General features: G+C 40.5%; 1 protein-coding gene across 3 annotated transcripts in view; it reads right to left on the bottom strand.

Moving 5' to 3' along the window:
• pax7a (paired box 7a) overlaps nucleotides 1-21,323 on the bottom strand; it is a 43,852-nt gene extending 22,529 nt beyond the window's left edge. Inside the window, exons 1-5 of one of the 3 annotated variants that reach the window (XM_005459001.4) lie at nucleotides 20,763-21,321; nucleotides 19,352-19,587; nucleotides 18,550-18,694; nucleotides 18,010-18,138; nucleotides 202-401 (exon numbers count right to left, since the gene is read on the bottom strand). In XM_005459001.4, coding sequence (XP_005459058.1) covers nucleotides 202-401; nucleotides 18,010-18,138; nucleotides 18,550-18,694; nucleotides 19,352-19,587; nucleotides 20,763-20,847 — 795 coding nt within the window. In that variant the 5' untranslated portion in view covers nucleotides 20,848-21,321. Of the gene's footprint in view, nucleotides 1-201; nucleotides 402-18,009; nucleotides 18,139-18,549; nucleotides 18,695-19,351; nucleotides 19,588-20,762 lie in introns of all 3 variants that reach the window. The other 2 variants (XM_025907417.1, XM_025907418.1) reach the window with 2 other exon arrangements.

The following is a 21,323-nucleotide window of genomic DNA, read 5'->3' as shown; positions in this document are numbered from 1 at the left end:
CTTAGGTGGATGTTTGCAGTATCAAAAATCACTGGAACTCTTTCATTTTTTTTTTTTTTACCAAACACAGTGTAAGAAGGTTTGCTGCATGTTCTCAGAGTTAACTGGAAAGCAATGTTTGCTTTGTATTGATGTCTCAGACAAATCAGACATCACAGTGGACATGTTTATCAGTCCGAGTACTAATACTGCTTGTCTAACCTGTACTCTGGCCTCTGTAAGTTTCGTCCTCTGAGCCAGCTCCTCTCTGGTGTAGATGTCAGGATAATGCGTCCTTTCAAAAGCCTTCTCCAGCTCTTCCAGCTGCTCGGCGGTGAAGGTGGTGCGGCTGCGCCTCTGCTTCCTTTTAAGAGGCAAGTCGGGCTCCGAATCGACATCTGAAGCATCATCTGTCCGGTTACCTGAGGGGAAAAGGAAAGGACAGAGAACCAGATGTATCATCACTAAATGAAAACAAGCTAAGAAGCCTTTTATGTGAATAAACTGAGTGGTGAGGGGGGAAAATAGCCGCAAATATGGGTTGAAACTTATCATAAACTCAGCATTAAATGGATTCTAAAAGAGCCTCTTTTGTAGTCTCAAGAGTGGGGGACTGGCAACACAGTGGATTCAAATGACAGCTACTTTTCTCTCAGTATACAACTGGGAGAATATTATCTTAATCTGTGGATATTTATTTAATATAGAAGAGCCCCTGATATACAATCCTGCCTCTGAGAGGGGCCCCAGAGGCTGTGAATGCAGAGAGCTGAGGGGGAGTGGGGTGTTGGTGGGTAGAGGGGTTAATCTGCACAGGCCACCTTGCTGCTCCTCACCCTGCTTTTCTCTGTCATTGGCCCAGGGCACACTGCTCATACACAGCGCAGCCAAAATGTATAAAATAGAACACAATATCACACCAAAACCATTCAGTCCCGTGTGTTTCCATCTGCTGTCATTAAATGAATTAGAACACATTTTACATTACTTTTTAGGCATTCAACTAAGCTGAATTTTTGCTCGAGGAATATAGATACAGCACAAAGCTGTACAATCCAGGCCGACAGGGAAATTTTTGACAGCAAATATGCATTACCATTGCACATTACCATTATAACTGAATTTAGAAAATTGCATCATTTTCACCTCCTCTGCATGTCTATTCAAACTACATGGCCCTTTTCATTTCATGTCATAAAATTCATATTTTCATAATTTCCTCATTGAGACATTGACAAGGCTGCGTGATGTGCCAGTGTTGCTCCAGGCCTAGTTGGATTGCATCACGCACAGTCCAGAAAGTGTGGGAGAGGGAAAATAAAGAGAGATATTGAAGAAGAGGGTGCATGAAGAGATTTCCGCCTCTGACAGAGGCCCTTTGCCATTCAGCTCGAATGAAAAACTATGCTGCTCACCTGAGTGTCTCGCCTGCGACTGATTTGTTGTTTTACAACTCCAATCTCCGCTCGTAGCTCACTCTAGTCAAATCTTTCAACATAAGTGGACAAAAGAATACTCAGACCTGGCCTCCAAATAACAACTGTGAGAACAAAAGAGCAACAGAGCTGGCGGAGTCTCAAGGCCAGCTCCAGAGTTTAATTAAACAAGGAATTATGGGATTATATGGAGACTATCATTACAGGCCACTCTATGAGTCTTCTACGAACATTTTTTGTCCCCCTGAGCTCATGCTCAATGATTCTCTGCGGATTACATGTGTCCGCAGGACATGAGGCCGCATTCATTAAATCAATTCTTCAGTCTTATCCTTTTTAATAAAGATTGATTCTTGAAGCACAAGCTCACTCCGCTGCAGAACACCCTTGAACATACAAAGTTGAATATGTACATACACCACATATCCCTTTGTTGGTTTTCATGAGGATGCGTACATCCATTTGGGCAATAACTTGCCATGACGACACTTGAGACCGGCCCAGCGGTCTGCGGATCACTTTCCAAAGTCACCTCTGTGTCCTACAGGGAGACGCCAGGGCCAGAGCCGACACATTCTCAAGGGGTTCGGAAAAAGACACCAAAGTCTTCTCCTCCTCAACCGATTTTCTTGTCCTCCCCTTTGTTCAAAGTGGGGTTTTTTTTTTCACTGACTTTATTTTGTCACTAAACCAATGTGGCAATCTTTGTTGCATTTAGCACCCATTAGCAGGCAAATGACTCCTAAGCACCTCGGCAGACAATAGCTTGTACTTCTGCTCGTCATTAAGCCCCGCAGAGCCAATACATCTGCTCTCGTACATGAACCAGAAGCACGAGGTCAGCGGCCCTGCCTGTAATGAGTAAGGGAAAATGGAACACGGCACACGCTGTATGGAGCCAACTGGGAATGGGGTTGGATGTAAAACTCATCTATATGCTGACTATATTTGGGTGAGAGAGAGCCCGACAGTGATTGCAGCGGAGTTACAATAAAGGACAAGTCTATCCAAAGAGCGGAGGAATTAAAACGTGGTCTGAATATATGCCAGTTAAACACAAGCACGCATGCACGCACACACAAGTACATACAGAGAAAACAGCCACGTCTCCGGCTGTTTTCGGTACAAAACACTTTAAAATCAAAATTTCATGTCTCCTTTTTCTCCTCACTTATTTGCCAAGGTGAACAGACAAAGACAAAATATGACTGAACAAAATCCCTGCAGGGCTGTCAAGGTCAATTCCTTAATGGTCTGTTCGGCACAAAAAAGGTACATTCTGATTAGACCTTTATATAATACGACTGCTGTAATTTCCATTCAAATGTTCGTGGGATATTGATAAACCACTCATGCCTTGTCTCATTGCTTATTGTGCAATTAGAATCTAATTATGTGGCATCCAGTGGGCACGATTAGTGTCGTGTACTCTCCTCCAGGGGCCCTCTGAGGTTTTGCCTCAATATTGATTTAAAATTGTGCCCCATTATAAACAGGAATTAATCAGGTTTGCACTCTGCTTTGTCAAAGTAAATACCTGATAAAGATTCAAATTAGCACTGGTTAAACGAGATGCTTATTGCACAGACGGGTTTAAGGACCGACTTGAAGATAATACAACACTGATCTACAATATTACAAGTTAAGGTCCCAAAATATGACGGATCTGATCAGTTTAAGAAGGCAAAAGTTAATGATACAAGTATACACATCCGTACTACTGTGCAGATCTGCTGCATACATTTTATTTACACCTATTCCTACTATTCTGTTTAGCAGTTAGTATTTTACCAACTGAGGAAATTAATCAGATTTTATTTAAGATATTATTTTGAAAATCCATCAAAAAACACATATTTTATCATGTATTTTTTTCTTATTTATTATATATTTATTATATTTAGTATTTAGCAATTTTTCTTTAATTTCTCTCTCTTTAATGTGGGTTTGTTGCTTTGTAGAGTTTTGCTGTTATTATATGAACTATTGTTGGTATAGTGAAATAAGGTCGGTGACGGGTGGGGGTGGGGTCTATAGTACACGTGAACCTCACAGATGTGAAGAACCACATCCTTTCACCTCAGCGTGACTTTGCGTCAGCGATGCTTTAATTCTGAGCAGACCTTTTAGATAGCACATTCCTCTTGGTCTTGAAGGACTTGAGCTGCTAGTTAATAGTTTTAAGGTTACTGTGAGGTTTAAAGCCTGCTCTCTTGCTTGATGCTCCTCTGCTGACCTTGCAGACAGAACACAGGCAGATGGGATCCTCATCACCCCGTTTCCTCAAAACTCGTCCTCATGTCGACCCCCTCCCCACCTACTCCTCCAGGGCTCCTCGCATTTTCCCTCCAAACCCTCGGACTCCTCCGGTCCTCCACCTTTACCCCCGAGACACTGAAGTAATCCTGATTAAACGGACAGCTGTCCAATCAATCCGCACAATTAACCACATGATCTGCAGGGTTACAGGTTTACGATACATCATCCTACCAATAAACTTCACGCCCGCCCGGCATTTGAAAATCCTGGCCAAATTTGTGCATCTGATACATTTAGTTGGTGCTAAAAAGCACAAGAAAAAGATAACTCGATACTAATAAATAAAACTATTTTAGAGCTTTTATTTAGAAGTAAAATATATAAATAAAATAATACTTTGGGGAAGGAATTACAATGCAAACACAAAAGACCATTTTACCAGAAGATTAAAACTTTACTTTCAGAATCATAAAAAAAGGAAAATAAAAATCATGGTTTTGCAGCAGTGCAGGTGCTTTATCCCCTATCTCACCTGTCAGCAGTATTAGCATCAAGTAAAGTGGCACTCATCCTAGTCAGGCTGTCTCTGATATCATAACCCATGGCCTCAATATCAGCCATACCTTTGCAAACTATCCAAGACAGAGGGACAAAAACAGACAGGGCTTTGGCAGTGCAGCATTAGCTCATAATGGCTCATTTTGAAAAGCATATTAGTTCCAGCATAATTACAATCAGGCCTCACGCTCTCTGTTTTGCAGGCATTCACAGGACCAGCCTGTGAGCACCGAGTCACACCAGTTGACTGTGACTGACAGCAGATTTAGTTAAAAATGGTGTTTTTTCCTCCCTCTTTTTTCCCACAGGACAAAAATAACACCGCATCTTTTCTCCCTATTTATGTTGACTTGTTTATTTTGTGCCTACCTTTTGTCGTACTTGATACTGCAATTATACTTTTTGTCAGTCAGAGGGGGTGAATATCAAAAGGCCTAATTATGCAAACAGGCCTGTGATAAGAGGCATCTGCCTGAGATGGGATCTGCTATCTCTGACATGCATCTGTCTCTGTGCTGTCTTTGCTGCTCCAGGCCTGCATATAAACAGCCCTGCCTGTCCTCAGGACTGCATGCGATTCAACCACCAACACTGGAGTGGAGGGATGTTTCGGGGGCGGGGGGTGGATCGTGCAGCAACATCAAATAACTAACAACTTCCCAATTTGCATTTTTTGGAGAATGGTGCGGCATCTCTGCTTAATGCACTTGCCTGTTCATCCTAAAGGGGTTGCCAAGTTAAAGGAGGCATATGATTCAAGGCATTTACCCCAGGATGTATCTGAGATAGGAACCTCGTGTGAATACAAGATAGACGACAGCGATAACCAGAATGGTTTATAGACAGACGCTCTATGAATAATCTTTTTTTTCCCCTGTAGTTATCTCCTTGCATGTGAAAAACAAATTCAAAACTCTGAAAGCAACGCATAACCTCGGAACAGCTCGAGTTTACTCGTTTGTAAAGGAATAAAATAGTCAGATCAACACACCAAATAATTTATCAAAAGGCTGCATGTGTGGCAAAATTAAGTTAACTGCTCACTTGGTCTGGAAATAGGCCAGAAAGCTTTATCACTTTCCTCCTTGTTGGCAAGGACCATCTCTGGGCAGTATTTTGACATTTAGGTAAAACTGAATCTGGATAAGATGTGTAAGTATACATAAGGACATGAAAATCCACCAGATATCTAAAAGAAAATCATTCTCAGATCACCTTTATGGACAGATATCAGCGGTTTCTGTTTTGTCTCATGCATATCATACCGATTACTAATTTTTAGCAAGTGGCTGAGGCCCATTGGCACTTGCCCCAAAATCTATTTTCAAGTGGTAAGATAGCAAAGTGAGACCGGAAACAGAGCTCTAAGATCTATAACGTTCCATAAAGTTATCTATTACTTTATAAAAACTTCAAGTGAACCCGAAGACTGTCCCGTTGTTGCTGCCAAACGCAAAATCTCCTCCTGTCACTGTCAGGAGATTTAGGCTCTCTTACGTCAGCATTCCTCAGGAAAATTCCCAAACTTTCTCCTCTTGTCTCTCTGACAGAATCACGCTCTTTAGGAGGCGCTTGAAAAAAAGAAGAGGAGAAAAAGGCAAAGGAGGAAGAAAGATGGAGGCTCTATAATCTTTGGCTCCCACAACAAACAATTAGCCCCCTTCTCTCTTTTAGAGGTGGGCAGAGAGAGGGGGGGGGCAAAAGAGAAAGCAGAGGAGACAGAGAGGGAGAAGCAGCGAGAGCGATGCTCTTTTATGGCTGTTGTCATATGGATGAAGGCGCAGCGCGTCCATGAGAGCGCATGCTCACCTTCAACAACAGGGCGTCCACTGGGCCTCCCGGCCTTTTCAGCCCGGAGAGACGAGCTCCTCAGGGGGCCATTAGAGCATGAATAGGGGCCTGACAGCCTTGTGCAGCTCTGCAGGGCATCCATAAACGCTGACATATTGACTCCCCATGCCTCTGCGCTGCCTGAGTGTGAAAGCGTGAAGGGCTTGAAGGGTGGGATTCTTTTTCTTTAATATACTGCTGACTAAAACTTGGATATTAGCTACAATATAAATGTTTGCTTATGACTTTAAGACATTCTGTTTCCACAACAGAAAAGTACTATATGTCTTATAACAGATAAATTCTTCTTTAGTAACCCTTTTAATGTGTAGTTTTTGGGGAAATTGTGCTTTAAACACTGCGAACAGTAAGTTTTCCTTATTCACACATCCAAATGCATTTGCTTATTTTCAAAATTTTCATTATTTTTCCTCCTGTGTCACTTTTAAGGAACAAAGTCAGATTACAGAGCCACGTGGACCCTTAAAGACTTTAAGCAGACAAAATGTGAACCCGGGCTCCTGTCACCTCTCCCTAGCCCACTAAAACTGAGCTTTGCACCAGATTTTCTTTTCTGTCGAGCAGAATGTCACCGCCTGATCTCAAGTCTTTACTAATTGAGGTCACAGCGAAAGTAATGAAATTAAACGAGAGCACAAGAAAGTAAAAAAAGAGGAGCCCATGGGGGTCTCGGCCAAATGGCACTAGAGCCAGAGCCCCGTTCCCCCAGCAAAAAGCTCGAAAAAAACCCTACGCACGAAATCAAACAGTTACGTCTCAGGGCTATGAGCCGAGGTCTCCTGGAGGAACAAATCATTTTCTCAACAAAGCCAAAGAGAGATTACTGGGCACAGTATAGGAATGCACAGCGGACATTTTTATGCGCCCAAGGGAAGTTTCCTAATTTTCTGGACAAGGATGGGCAGCAAATATTGCGGAAAAGTTTGTGTGGCACAGAGGACATGAGGAAGGAAAGAAGAGTTGGTGAAAGAGAGGAGGATGGAAACTTTAACAAAAGCTCAAAGAATATTTCAAAAAGAAAATAAAAGTTGTTATATTGCCACAGGAACATCTACATTTCAAATGTCTGTGTTGCGCTTTATGATGCCTGTCTGGCTGCTGATGTAGAATTTAAATATTATTTTAGAGTGAAAACTAATAAAAAGCTGTTTGATCCAAAAACCTTGGAGAATATATTATTAAAAAGGCAGTCGTGCTGTTCTGTATTTATAGTCCACTAACATTTAGCGGGCTGCAAATAAACAAACCATTACCAAAGAGCTCCGTTATATACAAGAACTAAATGAATATTTCCTGTAGAGAGCTTATTCTCTGGCCACAGTAAAGCATTACAGTGCTTGGCATTAATTTCCGAGAGCCCGCCATATTGAGGGGTTGTAATGTGCACAGTAGAAAAGCTTTTTATACTGAGACTACATATTCCCCAAGGAGAGAATGACTGACGATGCAGAAATAAGCCCATTAGTTGAAAATAGGGGACAACATTTGAAGTTGTTATTTTGACGGCTAGGACAGGAGCTCCACCCCACTGTTTGGACAACTGCTTTCACAGTTTAACTTAGTAGGGGAAAAAAACACATTTCTGATTTGCAACACTTAGGGAACATGTTTATTGTCTGTGTGGTTATGAGAAAAAAAACATGCACAATTAAAACAAATGAATATTTCAGTGGCGAAGCACATCAAGAGCATAAAATGTGAAATGTTCTGGCCCTAAGTAGCATAGGCTAATGGCGATTTTTAAACTAGCAGACCATGGTCAATGCTTCTCATTCATCACTGAGGGAGAGCGCGGGTGCACTGTGCTAAACATAATTACTGTTGCACATTATGTGGGCTATTCCTGCATTGTAATAAAATTAGCCAGAAATGCTTTTTGTCTTTTCTAATGCAGCTCCATGGTAACCAGTGGATGGCCATAATGCGAAACACTGTCCCCGATCCGTGCCAGCTGTCAGAGTTTGACAACCTTAGCTGGCAAGGTGAATTGGAGGAAACTACATTTCTTTCAGTAAATTATGTGGCTCCGACCTGCTCATCCAGTGCACAATTTTACATGGATATAATAAAGTCCGAGATGTCCTGATGTACTGAACACTCATGTTTGCGATCCTTCATTGTTTAGCACAATGACAATGGCTTAATCACCCGGACAAAGATCTATTTCTGCCAAAGGTCCTGCTTATTATTGCACCGTTCATCTTAAAATTTCTACTTCAGACAGGCAGAAAATTCAAGCGGACAACAGAGTTTTTTGTTTTGGGTTCCTCACAGAAAAGTGGGCTTAACATAAAATTCAAATACTGCGGAAACACGATTTTTTTAAGCTTTCTAAATTATATTCAGTTGTTATAATTAATTTTTCTAAAACACAATGGGCAAAATGAAGGTAAAGCTATGTAAAAATGTCACTATAATTGTAGTGTGTGTCTAACACCTGTAAAAACGCTACAGAAAACGGCTTTCTCAGGCTTGAAAAGCTAACACAAAAGAAACGGCAACAGTTTCATTTTTAAAGTGGCTCAAATCTAAGAGGAAACTCTAAGCAAAGCATTCCATCTGCTGACTGATATTTCCTGCGTAAGTGTAATGCACAATTACCGGTGAAACTTCCACCATTTCAAAGGCTTTTGTCATTTTGCGACATTATCTGTGAGCCAGTGACAACATTTATGTTGTCTGGTAGATAACTTATTAAGCAAACTGACTACAATTTATGAAATTACATGGTTAATTATATAGTGCCTAGAGCTGGAATGACAATAAACTATCTGTCCCCTTTGGCAGTCACCCTGCCGAGACAAAACAAAAACACATTTTTTTACCTGCAGGAGAAATTTACAGTCACATCGGTGTTTGTTTGTGACGTTCGGAGCTTTTTTTTGTCCTGTAAGTGGCGTGATGTCCAGATGCCATTAACGCTCACGGTGACTTTACTGTTCACTACCCTTGTTTATGGTACTGAAATGACACCAGCTTCTCCAGCGATGTGTAGAAAAAACAACTGCACCAACCAGTGTTTTTATTCTTTTTCCTTCTTTTTTTTTTTTCTGGAAGCAAGGTGGAAAGACACCAACAGGACATCTCAAAGCAATTAAATGAGATTTCTCTCCCATAACAAATACCATAGGTTTTCCCATTAAAACCTTTGAAACTAATCTCCCCTGCTGAGAACACTTGTCTCTCCTTGTGGCATGGCTACGAATCAGCACTGAAAGATAAATAAATAGCCTTTATAAAAAAAACATTGGCCCTCTTGTCAGGACACATACCCACTCGACACTAGCAGCAGTCCACATGTCAACTCATTCCCTTCCCATTTCCTCTGCTCTCCTCGCAAAGACACTCCTGTCTAATGAAGTAGAGGGACTGCAATCCCACAGGGCTAAACACAGCTCTGTCATCCCTGAGTGTTGTTTTCCCTCCGGACAGCCCAGTCATTGTCCACTATGGAAGGCAATACTCACCATTCAGGATTCATTACAACACCAAATCTCTGAATGAGCTGCCCACTGCAAACACACAACTGCCCGCGAGAAGAAATAGTCCTCCTAGGGACCCCCTGCCAAACTTAATTGGATTGCCAATATGGCCCACAGACGTTTGAGAAGTCGAGAAAAACAATGGAGCAGAAAATAAATACTCCAAAGCCACAAAGATGACTCCACTTGGTAAACTAACACAGTATTGATCGTCTTCTTTTTTTTGTTTGTTTGTTTAGAAAAGCCTCATCCCTGCTAATAGCTGTCTGAGAGTGTAATCTCTCCCTTGTCCTCCCCCTCCTCTCCTCCCCTCCACATTCGCTATTATGTGGCTCCTTTCAGAGAGCCCCAAATAGTTTAGGTTCAGTGTTGCACTGGGGTATGGGGCATGGGACTGGGGACCAATTGTTTGCTAATGTTGACACCTGCCAGAGCAGGCTTGGTCTATTTGGGGCCCGCCAAGCTGTAAACTGGATGCTCCCCCTCTTTAGCGAGATTAAGTGTGGGTTGCTGGGGTCACAAATCACTGGACTCCCTCTGATGTTGTGAGGCACAGAGCCAGAGACTAAGAGGGCTAAAAGAGAAAGCTGGGGAGGGAGGGACAGAGGAGGGAAGAAGGATAAAGAGTGACAGTCTATTGTTTACTGAAAAGGAAGGGAATAATGTATCTTCTTGAGTGTGCGTAACCACTGTGCCCCATTCAAAAAAAATATATATCAACGGTGAATCCACGTCAGCCTGCTAAGGCACTGAACAGATTTCTGCCTTGCGTTTTTGTGCCCTTTTTTTTGCAGTGCATTGTTGGTCAGAAGCTTTTTGTCTGAAATTGTCTCAGTTCATGCATTTTCTGCATAAAAAATACAGCATTAGTAGTAAAAGAAAAAATGTACTCTTTGAACATAAATACACATGATATGCTTTGTAATATACTTTTGTTCCTATTGCAATTGGATTCAGGGAATCTAAGAATATGTTAATAGGTATCTCCATATATATATATATATATATATATATATATATATATATATATATATATATATATATATATATATATATATATATATATCTATGTGTGTGTGTGTGTGTTCTTAAAAAAAAAAACCCACACACACATATTATACAAAGACACAGAGAAAACCATTGGCTATGACAGACAGTGCCCAGCTCCTCCTCCTCCCCCCTTCCTTTGCAGATGTACATTAATGCAAAAAAAGGCAGAGATCTGAGCTGCAGCAGAAGCACCCTGTCTCCCTTTAAAACTGCTGCTGTCCAGCCTGATCGTGTCAGTTTGAAGGCCCCTATTCAAAAGTATTCATGCATCTGCCTTTGAGGCACAATAGCAGCTAGTTTATAAACTGTCTGCCCAGGCACCCAAAGGCTTTAGTTCTTATTGTTTTCACCCCCTTAATAAACTTTTTGGAGGAGTTCATCAACTTGGCTGAATAGCCTATGCAGCAAGTCTCAAGACAGAAAATAACAGAAGGGCCTTTTCTCCTCCCTCTTCTTTCTCTCTTCCTTTTCTAGTGGCTGTTCATTTAACAATGGTGAGAGTAGGCTGTCAGACATCACAGAGCTTTTTTTAACCAATACAAGAAAAAAAAGATTTTTTTTTTTTTAAAAAGAAAGAAAATGCAGTCTCTTAGAATGGAGATGGAAGACAATTGCATTTTTACATTTGCACAGAGCTAGAGGCCAGTCAGCTCCAACAACACAATAAGATAAAATGTTATATGTAAAGAGTATATGTGTGTGCGCTCTTGAAAGGGCAAACATTGTGCTACATTTTTGTTTTTAAGAAATGAGAAACTCCGATTTAAGCTTTAAATGCACGTCCGTATTTCTACAAACAGCGCATTTAACTCCATCAAAAAAATATTAATTAACTTTCAGTATCTCTAAATTTGCCTGACACCTGTTAGACAGCCAGCACAGAAATTATGGGATGCAATAAAATGTAATTTTGGGTGTAAGCCATTAATCCACTGTTATACCTTTAAACTCTGTCGAAAAAAAATTAGCCAAACTTAAAAGTCTTTAATAGATGTCTGCTCTAATTAATTTCATACCTAATTAAAACAAGGCTAGAGTCCATGCACGCTGGCCTGTTTAGCCCGCTGGATGGCCATAATTGAAGTAATAGCGGAAAAAAGGGGGTGCTGCTTAGAAATAAAAGCCCGCAGCGGTCCAATTCAGCAACATCACCATCCAACCACGCTGCCCACCCTCCTCCCCCTCCCACCATCTGACCCAAAAAGGCCTTATTGGCTGCCCCGGACCAACCACCTACTGTTTCCCACCGATGATCTCGGTGCGTTTTAACACCCTAATTAGATGTGACAAGTTCAACGAGCTGGTTTCAGAGAAGGAAAAGCTGGTCAGGTTATGATTTCCGAGTCAGACTCACAGGGGACTCTGCGGACAGCTGATTCCTGTCAGCCTCATTCATCTTCTTCCAGCCAATTAAACATTAATGCTAACAAAGCGCTGGCAATTTGGAGAATACGTCAAGCCCCTAAAGTGGAAATGTAAATGTTTTTGAGGCGATGTCAGGCGGGCTGCTGCTGACAGCAACGATACTTTCAATGTCATAATAATAATAATAATAATAATAATAATAATAATAATAATAATAATAACTAGTCGGTGAAATTTGTCACATTCTAAAAAGTGCGCTTTTTTGCAGTTGTTTCCGTGAAAATACCACAACATAACCCTAAAGCGCCTCAAATGTCATGAAATTCATCACTCCTGCATTATTATTATATAAATTTCGGGCAAATTGACATTTTAAAACGACGACAGTTGTTTAAAATCTGCTCTAAACCTACATCAGTTCGAGCTAAGAAAAATTATTAAACCACAATCAAAAGATGAAGTCAAGTGCATCAAAAAGAAACCCCGAGGCTGTACGAATGAAGGAATGAATGAATGAAAATTCTTCCTCGGAGTTTTTAAACACCTCCACCTGTTGACGTGACCGTGTGATGCACGTGTGTACGTGTGTGAGAGCGACAGAGAGAAGGGGGGTGGGGGGAGAGGAAAGGAAATGAGGACAAGAGAGAGGAAGAGAAAGGAGGCAAACTTGAGCAAAAGGAGATGATGAAAAATTGAGACTCTATTTATTTTGGACCACAGCCCCGCGGGCACTGCGCAGGTTCTCGGAGCCCCATAGTGAAAATTGGCGGAATAAAACACAGACAGAAATGAGAGACACGCTGAAGCACCCTACTGTTGTGACAGGATACCTGGAGGGCAACGCTTCCTCTTTAATTTGTCTCGTATGGCTCGAGACCCCCAACCAGACATTCAATCCTCAGAGTCAGCGTAAGCCTACTGAATTTAATTCTCGATGGTGAAATTATATGCTATAATTAAATATCATATCATTTAAAAAAAAAAAAGCTCTGTGGCATAGAGGCATCTTATCGAATTGGTCTTCCTCGGCTTCCTCGTTGTTATCACATTAATAGTAACAACATCTAAAATGGGCCTATCAGCATTTGCGGGGGAAATTGCGGGCTAAACAAAGGGCACCTATGGGCTTACAGCTTATATTCTGATATTTTCGAGCAGGAAATGTTAACCTTGAAATGCTGCTATCTGCGCCTAACAATGTGTGATCATAACCCCATAAATGAGGGGAGAAATTGAATCCTTTTAAGTTATTAAGCAGGAAAGGATTATAAACTCGTCTTTATAAATGAGCTAGAAATCCCCATGTCTTCCTCTGTACACTTTTAAATTTCCCACAAGAAGCTGGAGAGGAAAGATTGCCCCTTTTCAAGAGCCCCACAAGAGATGGAAAAACCATTTTTGTACCCAGATAGGAAGTCGTCCCACATGGTAAGCGCCACTTTAATTAATAGACAGCCTTGAGAGGTATCACTGTCAGCTTGGATAATGGTGACAGAGCTAGTGTTTGTGCTTCCATGAATATTTCTCATGTGATCAAAGTCAAATGTCAGCAGAGAATGAATTTAAGCCTACTCGATTTTTTTTTCTTATTTGCAGCCTAATGCTTTGGACACTTAAAGCTCCTGACACCGAAATGTCTCGCTGGTTTGGTAGGCCTACAAGCTTAAACTGAACTCCCCTAAAAAAAAAAAAAAAAAAAAAAAAAAAAATGATGCAGCGCTCAAATATCCGCTCATACGCAGCGCAGTTTGCTGTTATTATGTTGCACGGTTTGCTCACGTTACCTCGCTGGAACCAATAGACCAATTTGTAACAGTGTTTGTAGCGCCTGTCATCAAGTCTCGCGATATGTCATTAAATAACAAATTACACCATAATCTTTGAATGAAAAAAGGCTGAATTTAAAAAAAAGAAGAAGGGAGGGGTGGGGAGTGCATTGAAATAGTGGCGGAAATGCGGAAATGTTTCTCTTTTTTGTACGCTGTTAATTTTAATTTCTAAATCTACAATTTTAGCACATTGCTGATACCGAAATGGAAATTTGTCACACTAATGACAAAATGACGGCGAGACATCGTTAACAATAATGGATTTACCTCATGACCAAGCTATGGGCTAAATGTGCTCATCGTTCATCTATCTAAGGTGTCGATATTATTATTGTTATTATTATTATTATTATTATTGTTATTATTATTATTATTATTATAGTTTATAAACAGTCAACGAGACCTGTTAACCTACCACTATTTGGACTACTGCAGTCTCGAAAGAAAGGTTAAAAAGGTACTTATGTGTATTTTTGAATTTTCTTTTTTGGCAAAAACCCCCCCAAAACAAAACAAAACAAAAAATCAGAGATGTTCGGGTGTCCGGACATCTTAAAAACAATTCACAATGTATATTTTCTAAAGAAATGTTAATATTACCCAATAAAACTGATACAGCGTGTGTTACTTATTATCAAAATAATTACTCTTTATGATATTTGTTTTCTTCCCTTTTCTTTTATCAAGCTAAAAAAAGGGAAAAATGAAATTGACATTTTAATATATCATTGCTTTTATTTTTGTACTGGAAATAATAATAACAATAACAATAATAACAATAATAATAATAATAATAATAATAATAATAATAATAATAATAAAAATAATAATATCGACGATGTCATGTCTTTCAGCTCCTGCCCCCTTTATAAGAGATGTAGGCCTACCGATGTAAATTCCAGTGAAATGTGGCTTGAGTGGCTGCGGGGACAGGGGAGGTTAATCCGAGTTTAATGCAGTGAAGCACAGCGCAGGGTCTGGGCTATGATGGGTATGTTATCTCTGCCCAACATTTGGGTCTCCCTCAATTTCCACCCAGCCAAATAGCTGCGAGAAAGTGCAGATGGAGTCACTCTCAATGCCTGAGGAAAAAACGTTATTAATAGCTAAATAACTTCCCCATACTTTCACTGAATCTCTCTCACACACTGTTCCAGATGGATTTGTTTGAAGTGGTCTCTCGCTTCATTCCCCTGTCCTTCTCATTCAGCACGGCTTTAGACCCGAAATATAGCTACATTATATTACCATACACTTAGAGACTGGGTGTGCGTGCACGAGGGCGCGCTTCCGTGTCCGCGCGCACACACGTGCGTTTGTGATGTGGAAAGCGCAGAGAGGGCAGCTTTTCACATTTTCATCACCATGCAGGCAGAAACTATTCTTTTTTTCCCCTTGTTGTTTGTTTGTTTCTGTAGCAGATCACATGCAGGGTACCTGGCACTGAGGGGTAAACCGGAAGAAAACATGTTTCCGTCGTAATTAATGAAACATGCCGACTGATAACTGAAGTGGAACTGAAATGGAAAAGAGACAATAAAATCCAGATACTTTTGAAGTAATGCAGTATGCGGCTCACATTCACTGGATTCCAAATTGTATTTCACTGAATATGGATCTATAGTAACAGTTATATAGAGCCTCCTCTTTCCCAGTCCCACCTGGCTGTTTGGGCTGGTCTGGCTTCCTCACACCTCTCCTCTGCTCTGTCACTTTCCCTCCCCACTGCCTTGAAATAATCCCTCCTGACATCTGTTTAATTACACCGAGGACCTCAGGTAATCCTGCGATTTGCTGAAATGTCCATCGCGTGTCTGCAGCGCATCTAACGGTCAGTTTGGATGCATCAGTGTGGCAGATTGACGCCAGGCAGCTGATTCGCCTTCTACTTCTGACCAGGGTGGCGCAAAACATAACGATGCCCACGTTTGCACACAGCGGTCTTTAAACACCTTCTTGCGCGCAATTAAAACCATGGGACTGATTTTAATAGCCGTGCATGACAACTGAAGTGCGCATCTTGGATTGGAAACTTGTTTCTGCACAAATTGTGGGATGGAGCAGGATCACCACTCCAAACAGCTATCAACGAAGAAAGGCCCTAAAAGTGAGACTTTTCCGGTGGTTATACGCCGAGTTTTGTTTGGTTTATTTTCCACTACAACCTTGTGAAAACAAACAAACAGCTGTCTTCATGCAGCAAATAAAATCTACATTATTGTAATATGGTTAGGACTTTAAATACACGTTTAATACAGCTAGATTAAAGCTGGGATAAATCCGTGATGTAACCTCTGAGAAAATCAAATGCGCAGACCTAATAAACAAATAGATAAATAAATAAAGTCTTAAAATCTGGATAAGTAAACGAATAAAAAAAAATCTCATGAATTTTGTGCCCAGGGCGAGCCACTGTGAGCTCCGCTCTGAGATGAAAGTGAAAAGAAATAAAAGGCTCTATTTAATCTGCTTTAAAACCCCTCTCCACATAAGGGCTGTGCTTCAAACTCGGAGAGTGAGGGGCTGATTGGGGATAAATACATTTCTTACCATGCCTGCGAGCTATTACACCCGGCACGAACACAGCCACCTATTCAGCAACCATCGTTTCCAGTGCTTACTCTAATAAGTATTAACATTATTAAATGCCATCCGGTTGCTGGTAGTCTAAACTGCATTACGCAGAGGGTGCGTCTCTTTTTATAGCAACGTAAATCAACCCCAATTTAAAACACGAGCAGCGGTAAGGAGAAAAAAATAGAAGTAGGAGAATTATGTCTATATTCTGCACCATCAAAAAAAAATAAAACAAAACAAAACAACAACAACAACAAAAAACAGCCAATAATCACGCGAGGATTCTGCAGGTAAGAACTTCAAAATGCAAACGTGTGCATCAGTTGTGCGCAAATTTTTATTATCGTTATAATGATAATAAAAATTATTATTATGGTCATTTTGAGACTGCACGGTTTGCGGCTCATCTATATGGACATTGGACATTTTTGCAAGAAAACGGTCGTTTTTTTTCTAACATTAGCGCGTGGTGTGAAAGAAAAAGAGACCGTTTTCACGCTATCACTTGATTCTTCTCCAACGGACCATTATATAAAATTACAAAACTATCTACCAGCGGGGCGTACTGAATAATTCATCTCCTTTTATGTCTCTTCTTGCCCTTTGTCCAAAGTTTTCTCTCTCTCTCTCCTTTTTTAAACCAGGTTTTTGAATAAGAATGGACGGACCCATACTCTCCTTTTCGCTGCCCTGCTTTCCAGGATTTGCTTTTGTACATCGGACCCTTCACTTTATAAACCGCATCAATAGAGGGGAGGGGTTTTTTTGCTCGTAAAGTTCATCTTCAAGTTTGAAAAATTCTTCTTGGCCGTGCCTTTTTTTCTTTTTCTTTTGTGATAAAAAAAAAAAATCTATTTAAACCCATTCAGACGTTTGATCATCTAAATAAGGTTTGGAGACCGCATTTCTCCCCCTATCATAGCCAAGCGCAAAGAAATAATAGAAAAAAAAATCAAATATGGTGATAAAATCAGAAGATCGTGTTAAAAAAATACCTGAAATTAAAATAAATTTCCCCATGATTCCATGGTCTAACAATTTCATAAATGATATACATAAAGCAAGCTACAAAAACGAACGTATCCTATATAACAGGATATACCAAAAACCCTTCAAAGTGCCTCATAAATACGGAAGACGCTGACAGCAAATACCTGCATCGCTTTATTTCCCCTCCTAGCAGCATCAGAGCAAATAATAATATGAACACTGATTTCCACTTTAACTGACAAGTGGTGAAATGTCGGTGAACTGACATCGATTGTGAAATGGGTCAACTGTCAGCTGTCGTTTAGAGGTCGTTAAATGAGTGAATGAATGAGGAGGAATTTGCTACACAAATTAATTTTCTGCAGTTAAATACCTTCTGCCAAGGCTCTCATAAATAATTGAGTGAATGAACAACTGCTGGCTCGGAGTTAAAAGCAGGAATAAATTCACTCCGTTTAGCTGCAGCTCGGGTGTGGGACAATTTCCCAAGAGGACGTGAAGTAGGAAGTCTATTTAAAACACTTGCTTCCTGATTACAGGGTTGAAATCTACTCTAAATAATAATAATAATAATAATAATTTCTTATTTCAGACATATACAAAAGGGCCATATATTTTCTGCTGTTAACTTACATTTATCACCGAGGATGCCATCGATGCTATGCTTTGTTTTCTTTTCTCCATCTTCATCCTTCTTATCACAGTCATCCTCGTCATCTTTTTTGCCAAATCGGGCCCTCAAAACGCGGCTGATGGAGCTCACTAATGGCAACAAAAAGGTAAACGGGTGATTAGCCCTAAAACCCATAAAAGAACCATAGTAATCCTATCATACATTTTTAGAAGGCTATACCACACAAAAATAGCACAGCAAAAAAAAAAAAGAAAAAAAAGTTTTACATGAAGCAGCAGAAGCGCTAGGAAAATATTTTAAATGTGTTTTTCTGTATTAAAGGTAAGTAAAATTACACTGTAATACAATGATGGGAATTCACTATGGAGCACTGAAGCCACATTTCAGCGGGATGAGTTTTTTTTCTGGGTCAAACAGCTGAAGGTATGCCCTTTATTATCAGTAACTGAGGCTTAAAACATGTGGGATTCAAAGTGATGTTCATTCAGAAGTGATGCTGCAGTGTTCGCTGGTAGTAGGGAAAAAAAAGTGCAGCTTACCAGATGAAGCCTCACCTGAAGGAACTGTGCTTCTGTCGCACACCCCGTCCTTCAGCAGCTTATCCCGGATCTCCCAGCTGAACATGCCCGGGTTTTCTCTCTTGTACTCTTCGATCCGCTTCTCCACGTCAGGCGTTGCCACCTGCTTTAGGTTTGAAAAGGTGTAAAAAGGAGAGGGGGAAGACAAAAGAGGGAAAAAGAAGGAATTTCAGTTTTAACCGAGATGTGATGGTAGTTTTGTTTTAGTCCCCGAAAGATCAACGAAAAGATAATACGAACGAAATATGGCAAACGAAACTCTAAATTATGCGTTTTAAAATGTATTATTATTTTTTTAGTCGGGATATAGGCTCATGTAGGCTAAGAAACAGAAAACTGGCTAATCAGTGAGACATTTTTACGTCACCCTATTCACAATTTTATAAAGCTAATAACCAAATATAAGAAAAGAAAAAGGTATAAAATATACCACAAATATATTGTGGTTAATCAATATAATATAATTATATCATTATAAAAAAGTAATTTTTTTTAGCTTTTATTTTGTGTCTTTTTAAAATTAATATTTGTATTTATTTTAGATCTTCATGAACCCCAGAAACATGTTACAGGTGTGTTACCCACCTTGAAGAAAATTATTATTATAATATTGCACTTCATCTGCAATAACAACACAAACATCAGATTTGAGTTCACTCAGGTGTCACGCGCCTTTTGCCACTCTACCTCCCCACCCCTCCCCACCCTTCTCCTATCCTCGTGCTACTGTGACCCATTTCCTGGACCGTGAACCCCCACTCACCCTGGGCTTGCTGCCTCCTATGGCCCCGGGACGGATCGAGCCGGTCTCTTGGTACCGGCAGAGGATCTTGGAGACACAACCGTGAGAAACTCGCAGTTGTCGCGAGATTACGCAAGGTCGGATGCCGTGGTGGGCCATCTCCACTATCTTGTGTCGGATGTGATTTGGCAGGGGCCTCCCGTTGATGAACACTCCGCCAAGCTGGTTCACCCTACCCTGGCCCAGAGGCGTGGATACTGCGCCACAACAATAAACAATAAAAGTCTCAACAAACAGCACAAACAACACATCACGTTTCCTGTGGAGCTTTTGCTGTCTTCAGAGTAGACCAGGCTAAAATTTTACTATAGTCAAAAAGCTGCATATTTGTCATGTTCCTGACTTTTAATGGGACGCAGTTTACACACATTATCATATTATATATTTTCAAGAGAGCATCGTGCCAGATTCGTCCAGCCTCAGTCTGGCTGACAGGATGTTTGCAAGGCCACTTCAGGATCCAATTTCACATTCAAGAGACACTAAAGAGGGTGACACTTCTCACCTTGATTATTCCTAGTCATGCTGTACAAATATTGATGTGATCCTTTGAGCCATCTCTTTGCTGTGTGTATTATTGCCATTTCCAGCAGCCAGACACTTGAACAAATCCCGGAGCTCGAGTAACTTGCGAGCTACGTGGTTTTTGTACATTTCAGTCCAGAGCACTTGAGCACGAACTGGTTGTAAGGGGAAAACTGTTTCCATAAATGCATGCAAATACAAAATGATCTCCTTTTTTGTTTCTTCCCTCCCTTTCCCCCGCCATATGTTCAGACGACTTGAGTGTGCTGGGCATCGAAGTTAAAAAAAATAAATAAATTACCAATTAGATTGCTTTGTGTGTGTGTGTGTGTGTGTGTACGTGTGTGCAGCCATAAAAGTTAGAGCACTATAAATGCTACCCCCCCCAAAAAAAAAACATAAAGTAGCTTTAATTAAAAAGAAACTCTACATTTAATAGTAAATTTAGAATATTTTTTATTTTAATGTAAGTGAAAAAAATAAAACAAAAGAAAAACGGATGCATTTGTCATTATAACATCCACCATAAACAACATTAGCAAGAAATATAATACGTCTGAAAATACATTCAATATAGAATAAATATAGTGTCATACAAAACACACAATTCAGTGTGACTCGACGCAGGAACATGAGGCTGGAGTACCGTTGACCATGACTTCGGGTTAACTTTCATCAGCACTGACTGGAGGCTCGTATTTGTCCTCCCATCTTTTTATTCCCAGCATGCCGCCGATAACAAACTGTGCTCTGTGTCACTACCACGGTGAAAGCTGACAGAGCGAAGAGCCGACGATCTTTATCAGCTCGAGTTCAGATGTTTTACAGGTTTGGTCATTTTTCTTACCTTCCAGGGGGAAGCCGGTTCGGGGGTAGTTCTGGCCTGGCGCAGGGCGCACCATCCGAGGCACTGTTCCTGGTAAAGTAGCCATCCTGTAGCTACACAGACAAACACAAAACCGGGGTCTGCTCGAAACTGCTACTCTTAGAAAGTCCAAGCCAAAAAAATAAAAAATAAAATAAAATAAAATAAAAACCCGGAATGTAATCAAAATGCTGAAAACAAGATGCTCTGCTGCTGTCAAATCCCAATCCCAGGCGGAGAAACTGGACTAGCCCTTCTTCCACCGGGGGAAAAAATAAAAGTGATGCTTTCCTCTGCTGCGATAGATATGCCAAAAAGAGAGAGAGAGAGAATAAAGACAGCATCAAATAAAATTTAAAAAATCTCTACAAAAGAAAGTTTGCAAAAATGGATGATTTGCACCCAAAGTATCTGCAGTAGATAAAATGCAGTGTTATTCTTTTTCCCTTGGTGTAGTTTGGATTCAGTGTAATGTCTGCTGGCTGGTTGGAAGTAGTTTAAGTGGCCAACTTTCGTGCATGTCGTAGGAGGAGACAGCCGAGC

The sequence above is a fragment of the Oreochromis niloticus genome, linkage group LG5 (assembly GCF_001858045.2).
Source record: "Oreochromis niloticus isolate F11D_XX linkage group LG5, O_niloticus_UMD_NMBU, whole genome shotgun sequence".
NCBI classification, from domain to species: domain Eukaryota; kingdom Metazoa; phylum Chordata; class Actinopteri; order Cichliformes; family Cichlidae; genus Oreochromis; species Oreochromis niloticus.
The sequence above is the reverse complement of the archived record's forward strand: the minus strand, read 5'-3'. Positions and strand labels throughout refer to the sequence as shown.